The 12,974-nt window shown below is 24.0% G+C and overlaps 1 protein-coding gene across 1 annotated transcript in view; it reads left to right on the top strand.

Annotated features, from left to right (window-relative positions):
- LOC135931158 (dual specificity calcium/calmodulin-dependent 3',5'-cyclic nucleotide phosphodiesterase 1C-like) overlaps window positions 1-6,716 on the top strand; it is a 56,003-nt gene extending 49,287 nt beyond the window's left edge. The window contains exons 14-15 of the mRNA XM_065468070.1: window positions 3,699-3,788; window positions 6,623-6,716. Of these exons, the coding sequence (XP_065324142.1) occupies window positions 3,699-3,788; window positions 6,623-6,641 (109 nt within the window). The 3' untranslated portion in view covers window positions 6,642-6,716. The remainder of the gene's footprint in view (window positions 1-3,698; window positions 3,789-6,622) is intronic.
- Window positions 6,717-12,974: the final 6,258 nt, after the last annotated feature.

Here is a 12,974-nt window from a genome sequence, read left to right as displayed (position 1 = left end):
GCCCATCTTTCAAATCGTCTTGAATTGACCTCTAGGATTCAGGTACTAAAACACTTGTGATAGCCTTGCTCATTTTTGTTCCCCCACAAGTAAGGTTTGCACTTATATTGGAGTCGTTAAATATCATGAGTAAAAGATTCGACCCACATTGTGATGATATAGCTCTGTGAATGTTTAACTACATGATAGATGTATACGATTTCCGCAAATGTAGTTGCATCTATTATTTATTATTTTCGAGAATATTTTTATCTTGCAATCGATGTAGATATACTCCCCTGTATTGACTTATATGAATGAAAGATGTATTATTGGATAAAAATAAAACAGGATAGAAAGAAATTTACAAACTAGACATGTTTTGCGAATAAATATTTAAAATTTATTTTAAAAATATAAAAATAATCAATTAATGTCTCTCAAGATTATAATTTATATATTTAAAAACGTTAAAATACTAAAAAAAAAAATTACGAGAGAAATTAAAAAATTGCGGTAGATTTTTGCGGGAGATTTCCAATTGCGGTAGTTTTGCGGGAGAGAGATGTATGCATAAAAATTTCGGGAGTCTCCCGCTGATGGGGGGAGACCTGGCAACCCTGCTATGACACGTAACGTGAAAGTATAATAGCTACCCTGAGTGTTTTTCATGAAATTTAAATTTTCATTTTTTTAAATTTCGCATTAATTAAAAACTAAATGATTTTTTTTAAAAATATTAATTTCTACCCTAGAGATATATGTAAAGAATATAATTACTTTAAACATTTTAGAAAAATTGCTTAGTCTATTTTCTATAACACTTCAATTTTTTATGGACAATATAACCCCGGTCTCCCCTATATATAATAAATAAAATATTAAACATTAAGGGAGAAGGTGATTTGATAATATAATATCATTTTATGTTAAAATAACTTAAATATTACACGAAGGAAAAATAGTATGGATTCACTTAAAATTTATCATATTTATTAATGTGTAATTTTTTGGCCCATCTTTTGAAACTGAGCTTGAATAAGTTTTATAACCATTAGTTATAAACTTTGGAAAATTTGTGGCATAATTATAGAATTGTATATAATGTAAGGATATTTAGAAGTATTATAACATTATATTTATTAATTTATAACATAGTATTTTTTTAAAATTAGGTAATATTTAAATCTATATTAAAATAAAATTTTACAAAATTAGAATGCCATTTAAAAAAGAAAAAATTAATGTAAATATTAAAAAGGATAAAAATATTAGGTGGGGGGGGGGGCAATAAAGGGCTCCCAAGATAGTTGCCTCAAAATACGGCGATTTGAGCTATTGTGACATTTAAAACAGAATACATGATCACCATAAATTTATAAAAATATATTAATGTTATATTTATAAAAGTGAATATAACGATAATATAAAATATATGAGTCATCCTTATCATTGTCGATTTTCAGGAGGTAGAGTCTTTAAATGCCATTAATCCAATATTGTCTAGAACCTTGATTATTAAAATTGTTATCAAAGTTGTTAAAGCCGTGCTATCGCGCTACTGCAGTTCGCAATCTTTTTTGGTAGACATAGCTAATAGCGTCTATTTTTTTCTAATTATTAATTTTTTAGCGAGCTCCTTTTTTTTAAAGTAGCTAAGTAGCGCACTCATCAGCTACTCTTTAAAAATATAATGAATGTAACTATAAATATGAAAATTTAAAGGTAATTGTCATTTTTAAATTTTAGTAGTATTTATTTTATAAGAAAGTTCATGCGAGATAGAAAAACATCGTGATAATTTTAGTACAGGGGAGACAACATCCAAAAAGACCAATTCAAGCTAAATTGATTAATAATAAATGCCAATATTTCTCTGAGCCAATATCCTTGGTTGATAATCCATCATTTATGATTATGATTAAAACTATCCCCTGGTACAACAATTTTATGTCATCAGACACTAATGATTAAGGTAGCAGTTAACTATGAAGTGATGAAAGATGTTCTAATAGAAAAGTTGTCAGAGATATTCTATATATGCCATGGCAGATATTTGGACACATAACTGAAGGTAAAAACTTATTTATATTTATAAATTGATCTGATATTAATATTTTTAAGAGCTTATTTGGGAATCACAGCCCATTGACTAGACCCTAAGACTTTAAAAAGAAGATATGTAGTATTAACCCTCAAAAGGATAATAGGATGCCAGACATAAGATGTACTTGCAAATAAAATTTATGATTCATCCCAATTTTAAACTAAACTGGCCATATATCAATTCTGAAGATGCTAAAGATCAACGTGATAGGCTCATGGTAAAGCTGAATAGTCTCATACCAAACAAAGATGTCCTAGTTACAACTATAAAAACGACTTTCATTGATATTAATTTTGAAATAAAGGATACTAATATAATAAAAAATCCTCTAGACGCGTTCTTAAATCTAAAAATACTCAAATGAGTATTGATAATTTTTCTTATACTAAAAAAATATATATATAATTAAATACTGCCTTGCCATCAAGTGCTAGTGTTGAGAGATTATTTAGTTAGGCAAAACTTATACTTTCAAATCGTCGCTCTAGCCTTGGAAATAGTATAGAAAGGATTTTATTATTAAAATGCAATAAAATAAATAAAAAATTAATATTACCATAAGTTATTTTTATTACATAAATTATTATCTTTTTACATAAATTTTTCTATAATAAAAACTATCTATATTTAAATATTATAAATCTTGATTTTTATGTATTATATACTATTCAATTACAATAAGCCAAAAATAAGACAAATTTATTTCTAAATTTTTTTTACAAATAGTATCCTAAAAAGTAGCCAAAGCTACTTTTAAAAAATGCTAATAGCTACTTTTTTTTATGGGTAGCGATAGCGGTAGGGCGCTACATTTTTAGACAAATAGCAATAGCAATAGAGCGCTACTTTTCAAAGTAGAGTTTGACTCTGCTATTAATAAAAAAGTATACAAGGTGGGGGATGCTATTTGCGACAAGATTATCAATTGAAATTTGTCGATCAACAAGATCTCTTCATGGATCATTAAATCCTTTCTACTTAATTTAACTATTTTATCTTTTTTTGTTATTATTTTTTTTTAAGGCTTTGTCCAAGATCTTTTTTATTCGAAACTTTACCAAATTTCAGAATTTAAATGAAATCGTATGTTAGATTTTTGAAATAAATAAAATTTTACAGAATAATGTTTTGGACATGTTTTTATTTTATATTTAAAATAGCTTATATATTTATTTTCTTGCATTATGAGTCATTATATTGATTTAGACCTTGTAAATTAGCCAATGGAATCCATTAGTTGAAATCTCTGATTTTGTGTTTTTACTTCTTTTTCATCTATAATATATATTATTCATCTAAGTAAAATTAGAAAAAAGAATTAATTAATACCATGTCATCACTGTGTTATTTCTTGTTTTTTTCGTAAAGAAATAAAAGGGTACAAATATTTAATATAAAAATAGGGTTAAATATTTTTATTTTAATAGAATATAATTTAATAAAATCTGCACATAAAATTATACTGAAAAAGTATTGTTTATTTGATACCGAATAATCAAAAAATGTATCTCATTTTGTAAAACTGCTTTTAAATATAGAATAGATACAACATTTATGAATATTAATATGGTACTCTAATTTTTATTTGTAACTCCTAAATATCTTTATAAAGGCTTAAGCACACGCCATGGAATCAACATATTTCGAAAAATTTGGAAAATTGGAAAGATATAGTCAGCAATCCAGCCAAAGAAAAAACATTGTGATTATTTTATATGATCATTATAAATTTCCTTATAGTATTATTATTTTACATTTATAATTTAATAATTATTTTATGAAAAGATAATATATAACAAATATCGAACATAAATTTTTCATCCTGATTTAATGAAAATTTTAAGAAAAAAAACATTTTAATTTTTAAAAAAGATGTAAACTAAAAATTATTTTTTTAAAAATAATTAAACTCGGTCAAAGGTTTACAATAAAGGGGCCTCAATAAATTTAATGGGAAAAAGCTATCAAGTTTTCTGATTGATAAAATTTCTTAATTTATTTTATGAGGTTGCAGGTTATTACCTAGTCTGTAGTCAGCTTTCAACAAATTATCTCACATCTTCATTTTACCATCACGTTCTTCATTTTACCAATCATATTTATTTATCCTACAATCAAACGTTCTTAAATATAAACCGACAATAAGCGGACCAAAGAGTTGGATGAACATTTATGGGGGATATTTTAAAATTAACATACTTTCCTTTTCTTAGTTTTTTTACTATCTTATAGAAGAGGATATTCTAAGTTACAGAGTTGCACCGGTTTCTGTTCTAAATAGCTATAAAAAAATGGCTAAAACAAAAAAAAGGGGGGAATCTTGCTTATATCTCCTGGAATATTTTTTAAAGTGTAAATTTGAATTTAACATTAATTGATGCTAGATTAAGTTTTTTACTGGCAATATTTATGTAAAGATTCAATTTAAAAATTACTTTCTAGCATCTATTAATTTATTTTCAATATATTTAAAATTTTCTAAGAGATATAAGCGAGATTCCCAATTTTGAATGATCTTTATTTTCGCTATTTAGAATCCCGCAGCGTCTGTAGTCTAAGCCGGTATATTTGGTCTGCTACTCAAGGCAGTCGATTTAGTTATATTAATCAACACTAGTTATATTGTCTAATGTTAAATAAATCTTTTCTCTTTCAGAAAATATCATTAGGGGATTTGGAAATAAGATGATTAATTCGTTTTAAGAGTGATTCGTTTCTTTAGAGGACTTAGCTTCGTTACTATACAAATTTTTTCAAAGCCACGTAAAGAATTTTAAAAAATATTTTAATGTTTATTAAAAAATTTAAAAAAGTATAATAATTATTTTTAAAAAATTGATAATGAAATGAAACATTAGTTTAATTTGAAATATTCGATGTCAAAGTAGAAAGTTCTATTTTTTATAATGAAATATGGACATACTTATTATTTAGCCCCTAGGGGCCTCTATATTTGTAAAATAATAATGGGGGCCTATGATGTTAGAATCGAAATTTTTATTTGAAAAAAAACTAATTTTAAAATTTAGTTTTCGTAAGATTAAATATTATGAAGTCAATTTTAATTCCTTATTTGGTTCTTTTATACAAAAGCATCTAAAAAACAATATTTTTATTTCATCTACATCCAAATGCTACAATTATACACAAAAACATTCTTTTTTAAAGAAACGCGCAATCTATCCCATAAACTTGAAATTAATACATCAGAAACTGACTTTCAAGTGCAGAAATCTATAATAAAGTAAAGCTATTTACTGCTCACTTTGTATAGCTTTTGCAACATAATAAATGCAATAAAAGAATACATTATTAACAATATATGGAGATGGAGATTCAGGAAATTCTGATGTTCATATATAAAAGGTGGAATATTTTCTTAGAGCATCTAATGATAATAAAACAACTTACAATTTTATACATTAGAAAAGGAATTAAAGAATATTAAGTCAATAAAATATTAGCATGCAAATAGACAAATATACTTAGGATAGGTGAACCCTATTCCTTGAGTTAATACAAGGTACTTGACCTCAATGACTTAGCATTTAAAAAAGACCCTCCCTCAAAAATATCTCTTCGCTTTTGCAAATTTTTTCCTTTTACAATCAAAATATTACATTTTATTTATTTGTAGGAAATATTTTGAGAATAAAAATTTTAAAAAATTATTTAATATAAAATACAGTTTAACTGAAAACAAAAAAATTGGCTTGAAAAAATAGACCTAATGCAAATAACTAACATAAACTAAATTGGAAACTTAAAAAATATAACAAATGTTCCTTGTATTCACCCCACCCCCACCTTCTGGTGGCGCGATTTAAATACTCTACAGAAATTAGGGCAATAAATATTGGCATGGATTGATATATCATCACGTATTGATTTATGTTTTTAAATTTATTAATTTAATCAGATCATAGGAGAGGGTAAGATATAAGTTTTATAGTAATTAATTACATTTCAATCGATAGAATTAAAAACTCATAAAGCCTTTTTCCGTAGGTTACTTAATAAAGTTAAAATAATAAAGAAACAGACGCATAAAATGGTGCAAGTTATATGAATTTTTTTATTATATTGCTTTGCAAATGCATAGTGAGGTAGATGAATGTGACATGAGAACAGATTTAATTTTTGCTGCAACTATTTTTGACTAAATGAAAGGCTCCTCTAACTTGAGGCCCCAAGGTTATAAAATATAATATTTTCTATTATATTTTATTAAAAATTAATCACAAAATTGAAGGTAACACGGGGATTTGATAAAACAAGACTTTTCTTTATTTAACAAATTTATTTTTTATATTACATTATGATTTACTATCTTTTAACAAAAAATTTAAATATATACAGAAAATTAAAAAATATAAATTAGAATAATAAGTTTTTCATTTAAATTAAAATTTGAATAAGTTATAATAAATGTCATATGGTATAAAATTATTCTTTAAGTTAACTAAATATTATTTTATATTATTAAATAAATTAATGTATCGGATATTATAACATTCCACTCTTCTTTTTTTAAAGTGTTCCTCGCCGCATTTGAAGTGAGCGTTATCATTGAAAGCTTGTTATCTATTTTGTTGTTTATCGTTATCGCTTGTTATCATTTTGTTTACCGTTATCGTCATATCGTTAGCTTGGCTATCATCATCTCATTAGCTTGTTGGTCTCGTATATTCATTATGATTATTTGTTGTTATTATTACCATGGTGTTATCATTATTATTTTTAATTTATCGCGAATAGAATAATTGAAATAAGAATTGGAATAATTGATATAAAATAAAATGATTAATGGAATATTGGAATAAATAAATTAATATCGAAACAATTGTACATAAACCATAAATGAATAAGATTATGTAATGATAAATCAATATGATATATAGGCGTTTTATATATTTTTATGTTTGTCGCGTTTTATTAATTTTTACTTTCTTATTAATATTACGTTTTATGTAATTTTTTAAATATATAGATTTTTATTTTCTTTGAATAATGTAATTTTATTATTTTCAATATTTATAAACTATTATAAATATCTTTATTTTCTTTTCTTATAATGATAGTAGTAAATACTTCATCATTTTCGTCAAATATTTATTAAATCTATTCTAATAATTGCTATAATTTTTTTATCCTTTACTTTTATTATGAATTTCTTGATTAATGATATTGATGACTATGGTAAAAAAATTTATAACTATCATTTTTGTAATAATTAATTTGGGATTGAAAATTATCATTTTTATTATAATTAGGTTGAAGTTGAATTGATTTGGGTATTTGTTTTATCTTTACTTTATCATATTTTGATGGTCTACAGTTATGAAATATTGTTATTGTAAGTCAACTTCATCATGTCATAGCCATAGCATCAATTATATAAAATATATTATCTGGCTGGTATATTGATTATTAATTTACATGTATTTTTAATTGAGTTGAGAAAATTTTTTCTACTTTCTCTATAGATTTATATCTATTATTATATCCGAAATAAATATTTTTAATTTGTTCAAGATAAATTTATTATTCTCTTTAAAAATAGTTATTAATACTTTAAGTTAATTTTATAACATACTGTTTAACATTATAAAAATTCCTTGATTCTTAGGTGAATTTGAATTCTAAAGCTTTCTTCTTATTTTTGAAATAAGTTCAAACGATTTACATTTTTAATAAAAAAAAGAATATAATCATATAATATAAAATAATACATACTCAATACAGGCTTGTTAATCGATCCTTTTAAAAAGATCGAATCCCGATCACAATTTTAAGAGGATCGAAATCCAGGATCGTCCTTTTTTTAAAAAAAAATCGCGATCACGATCCTTTTCTTATTTAAATTTCTCAAGGAAATTACTGATCGATGCAAAATTAACTAATATAAAAATTAATTATATAAAAATTTATTATAAGTATAAATTAGAATATATTTATTTATAATTAAAATTAGCCTTTAATAGTAAAAAATTTTCTAAGTTATTATCATTTCAACATCAAAGTCTTTCATTAAGCACATGATTAGCTTCTAAACAAGCTCTCATGCAAAGGTTTGTTATATTCAATAAAAAATTTTTTAAATTAACATAAATATTAAAAATATTCATTGAATCATCATTTGAATAAAAAAAATTATTAATGGAACGAGCATTTTGTGAATAATTTTTCCCAAAAAAGTATCTATTTCATCCATACATTCTTTGAAGCATCTGCATGTGGTTGATCCTGCATATTTTTAAATGGGCAATTAACTTTTCTTTTACGAACAGATTTTGTGGTAGATTAATAAAGGCCAATTTCGTTCAATTTTTGGGTGAATTATTGCTACCAATATGTTATTGTCATCATACATTGAAGGAAATCTATATTAAGAAATTAATTAATTTATCTTCTATATCTATAATGGAGGATGTTAATATATAAATTTTGCATAAACTTTATATATTTTAATGACCTTTAAAAAAAGATATCGTATTTGTATATGTAAAACGTTAAAATAACTTTTCTTTAAGTAACCTTAAAACAAATTGTAAATTGTAAATTTTCTTAAAGTAACCTTAAAACAAATTGTAAATTGTATATATGTAAATAGTATTAAAATAATAATATATATAGTTGTAAAATTTTTAGTAGTGATAGAAAGAAAAAAAAATAAAAGATTTTAAAATTTATTTTAAATAATATCAGCCTTGCCTCTCCTGCCTTCCCTGTAAATATCAGAGGATATTATTAAAAACTATAATTTATTTATATTATATATAATATAATTAAATAAATAAAACTTGTGGACTCTACATTTCATTCTAGATAAAATTTAGGAAATTGTTGAAATATAAAATATGGTGGAATGGAAGTTGATAAAATATGATGTTGAAATATATTTTCACGATCCTTAATTTAAGTCAGGATCATAAATCCGGGAAAATTGACAAATTTAGGATCGAATCCAGAAACGGCGATCTTTTTATTCGATCCTTTACCAACTCTGACTGAATATATAAAATCAATTAATTATACCTAAAATTATTGCAATTATATAATATTGCACAGATAATAAAATTGCTCTAATAAAATCAGGCACCTATCATATTGTAAATAGATATAAGTAAGATTTAAATAAAAGAATTAAGATTATATATACTTTTTACGTTAATAAATCTTTCATTAACTTTGAACCTTTGCGCAAATAAACAAGAATATCTTCTAGTTCAATCTCCGGTAATAGTTTCAACTGACATCATTAAAAACGCTTCTAATTTTTCTTGGCCTATTCTCAGCCTATTTTTTATAATTTTTAATTTACTAAATGTTCTCTCGCAATTAACCTGCATAAATGACAAAGTTAATATTCATATGCTAAAAATAAATTAGTGTATGCACTAGTGTGAATATTATATCTTTTAAGAATTCCATAAACGTAATTAAACACTTGTTACATTTATTATCACAATCTGAGTTATTATTATATTGTAATATTCCATCTTCTTCATTTGACTCTTCACTTGTACATACGATATCATTGTTCGTTTCATTTAATTCTACTATTAAATCTTTGAATACGCTGGCAAATGAACACAATTTGTTACGTAATTTAACACTCAATATATTTGTCAATTGTGTCAGTTTTTCCAAGGTCTTTTCAGAAATACCTTTACTATTTATTTCATCAAAATGTGGATGCAAATATGCACATTCAAAATAATCTCTCTATTTATCAGAAAACAGCTCCGACAAGTTTTTTATAATTTGATCAATTATAAGACAAGATGCTACGACTCTATAAAAGTCAATTGATCCTTGGGGACGTTCATCTTGGCCTTCATCACTATATATTCTTTTTGCTCGTCGTATTTTATTTTTTCGCAGAGCATTCTATACCCAGATATTCTCCGGGAGCTTTAAATATGAAAGGTTTTATTTATTAGAAGCTATTTTATTGCTTTATTTTGATCGATGTAATCGTTATCGATGGTACAGAAGACTTAGAATCTTCTATCATTTTCCATGCTGACATAATATCTAAATTTTGAGTTTGAAAATATAATGATAGGGGCCTTATTATTTTAAAGATTTCCAAATATATAGCTGTACTTAGAGTCTTAAATTTACATAAATTATCGATCAAAGACTGTGCTTCTGATGAGGTTTTTTGATATTATCTATTATAAATTGAATTGCACTTATTGTTATTGGGAGCAAGCTCACTTTACCATATATCCATCTAAGGGCTTTTCATGTGCCCACCACCTTGTCTAACCTACAGCCTTCTCAACCTATTTTGACCAGATGAATTATTCTGTTTCAACCAAGCATTCATACTTTTATATGATTTACCAAAGAAAGTTGCTAGTCTGTTCAATAATCCATATAAATTTTTACCTTTAATATTATCGCATGTATCACATATACAGAGATTAATATGTGAGTGTAACACCAAATATACAAACTAAGTGCCTCTTCTCTAATAAAAGATTGCAACCTATCAAATTCATCCCTCATATTTGCAGCACTATCAAATGATTCTCCAATTATATTTCTCATTTGAATTCCATGTTTTAAAAAGCATTCACTAAAGATATCAAAAATCCTTATTCAGAAGAGTTTGTAACTTTTCTAAGTCCGAAAAGCCTTTCTGTTATTTTGCCATTATATATGTATCGTAGGCAAATCAATGATATTAATAGTATAGACTGCCGATTAATGATTTGAAGTGGCAAAAATTGAAATGACTGGTGGCCATTTGTGTATGGACTTAATTACCAAAGACACATATGGTAATTTCATAAATTTCAGGTATATTTTAATTATGATATATATTTATAATATTTAAATACATTTTTATTATATCCCAAATTATTATTTACTTATATGTTTTACTTGAAGAATAAAAAACATCTTTAGAGCAAGTAAATTATGGTTATACTGTTTTGATTATTGCTTAATGAATATTTATTTACAAAAATCAGGTTAGAATAAATACTTTTTATAATGATAAGAATATAATTAAATATTTTCTGCTTTTTATTAACATTTGCAGTTTATTACTTAATGAATATGATAATAAAAACTGTATAGTAATAAGTGTTGTAATATGAAAATTACTTGGAATTAAATTAGAGAAAAAAGAAGTAATATTCAAAAAATTAATATTCAAATCGACTGTTTAACAGAAAAACGAAACGATTTATTAGATTATTTGAGTAAAGACAATGCAAATGAATAGGAAAGAAAAGTATATATAATCGGGAATACTTTACTTAAAAAGCGGATCATGATTTTACGAACTTAATTTTTAATCTTTTAATTTTTTTATATTATTTTAATTTATTATTTTAGTTATGATTATGTATTTAGTATTTATATAAACTAATAAATTCTCTACTACAACTTTTTTTACCGAAACAATATGTTCTATGGACATATTCAATCTACTTAAAATACAAAATTTTACAATAAGAATATAGTTTAAAATTTTATGCCCTTTATTAAAATTTTCAGAGAAGTAAGGATTTATTTTTTCTTCATTATTAAATGAATATCTAAGATTTTTCAAAATTATCTAGACTAATCAAGTTAGAATGAATATTTTTATCTAAGAATTCAATTTAATATATTTTATTTATATATTCAATAACAAAAATCAAAGTGAGGAAAGATACATTAAATAATCTTGAAATGACGTATATTTTCATTTATATTTTTTATTACTAAAAGATTTATCTACCAGAGAGTATAATATCAGAATTATCAATTTATCCAGTTAATTTTGTAGTAAAATACTTAACATTTTGAATATATTTTCCATGTGATTTGAAATCTGTTATTAAATTTAATATATTTTTATATTTTCAGAAAATGGTAATATATTGCAGTGCATATGGCTGTAACCAAAAATATGTTCAGGAAGCAAAATTTCCTCTCATAAGTATATATCTCAAATTAAATATTGATATAATTTTTGTCAGACTTAAATATAAAATATTTATGATGCAACTTATATTATTAACCTATTTTCTTTTGTAAAATTATTTATGGCAGATTTCCTATGAAAAACAAAGCTATTTAACATGTGATTTGAAATCTATTATGAAATTTATCACATATTTCTATTTTAAGAAATTGCTCATGATCAATATTTTGAATTATATTACAAAAAAATCTTGATATAATTTCTTTTATATTTCTGTTTTTAATAAATAAAAAGAGATTATATTTTACTTTACATTATAATTTCTAAGTCTTTTTATATATTTTTGCTTTGAATTATGTTATTCCTTAATAATTATAAACTATCTATTCTAAATATATTTGTTTATGTAAATTTAATTCACAAAGTACAAAAATCAATAATGAATATATATCGTGGAAAAAATAATAATCTTATAAATTTTTACAATAATAAATACAAATAATATGTATATGTTATATTTATATCTAATAAAATAAATGTATTAATAACCAATGAAGTAAATGGTATAAAGTGAAAGTTTTTTCCAACAAATTTTCACCACAATTTTTCCTTCGCCTATAGATATTTAAGTTAAATACCATATTTTTTATTGCCCTTGAAAAAGTACTGTTGTTTAGTTTTTGACTAATATTAATTTTTATTTATTTTACTTCCATAATGGTGCATATGTATATGTAAGTATCTGAAAATATTATTAAAATCTAATGATTATAAATACCTTTTTATAATAACTCTTATTATAATTTGATATGACTAATTCCTGTCTCTTGATCATACATATAATCTTGCAGGTCATTAAACATATGTGCTTAATATTTTTGAAAATGGAATTCTAATTTTTTAATTGCATGTTTTTTAGTTATTGCATCCACTTATTCAAAAACCCTGAATGAGCTC

Source organism: Gordionus sp. m RMFG-2023, chromosome 1 (genome assembly GCF_954871325.1).
Source record: "Gordionus sp. m RMFG-2023 chromosome 1, tfGorSpeb1-WG-v2, whole genome shotgun sequence".
NCBI lineage: Eukaryota > Metazoa > Nematomorpha > Gordioida > Chordodea > Parachordodidae > Gordionus > Gordionus sp. m RMFG-2023.
The sequence above is the reverse complement of the archived record's forward strand: the minus strand, read 5'-3'. Positions and strand labels throughout refer to the sequence as shown.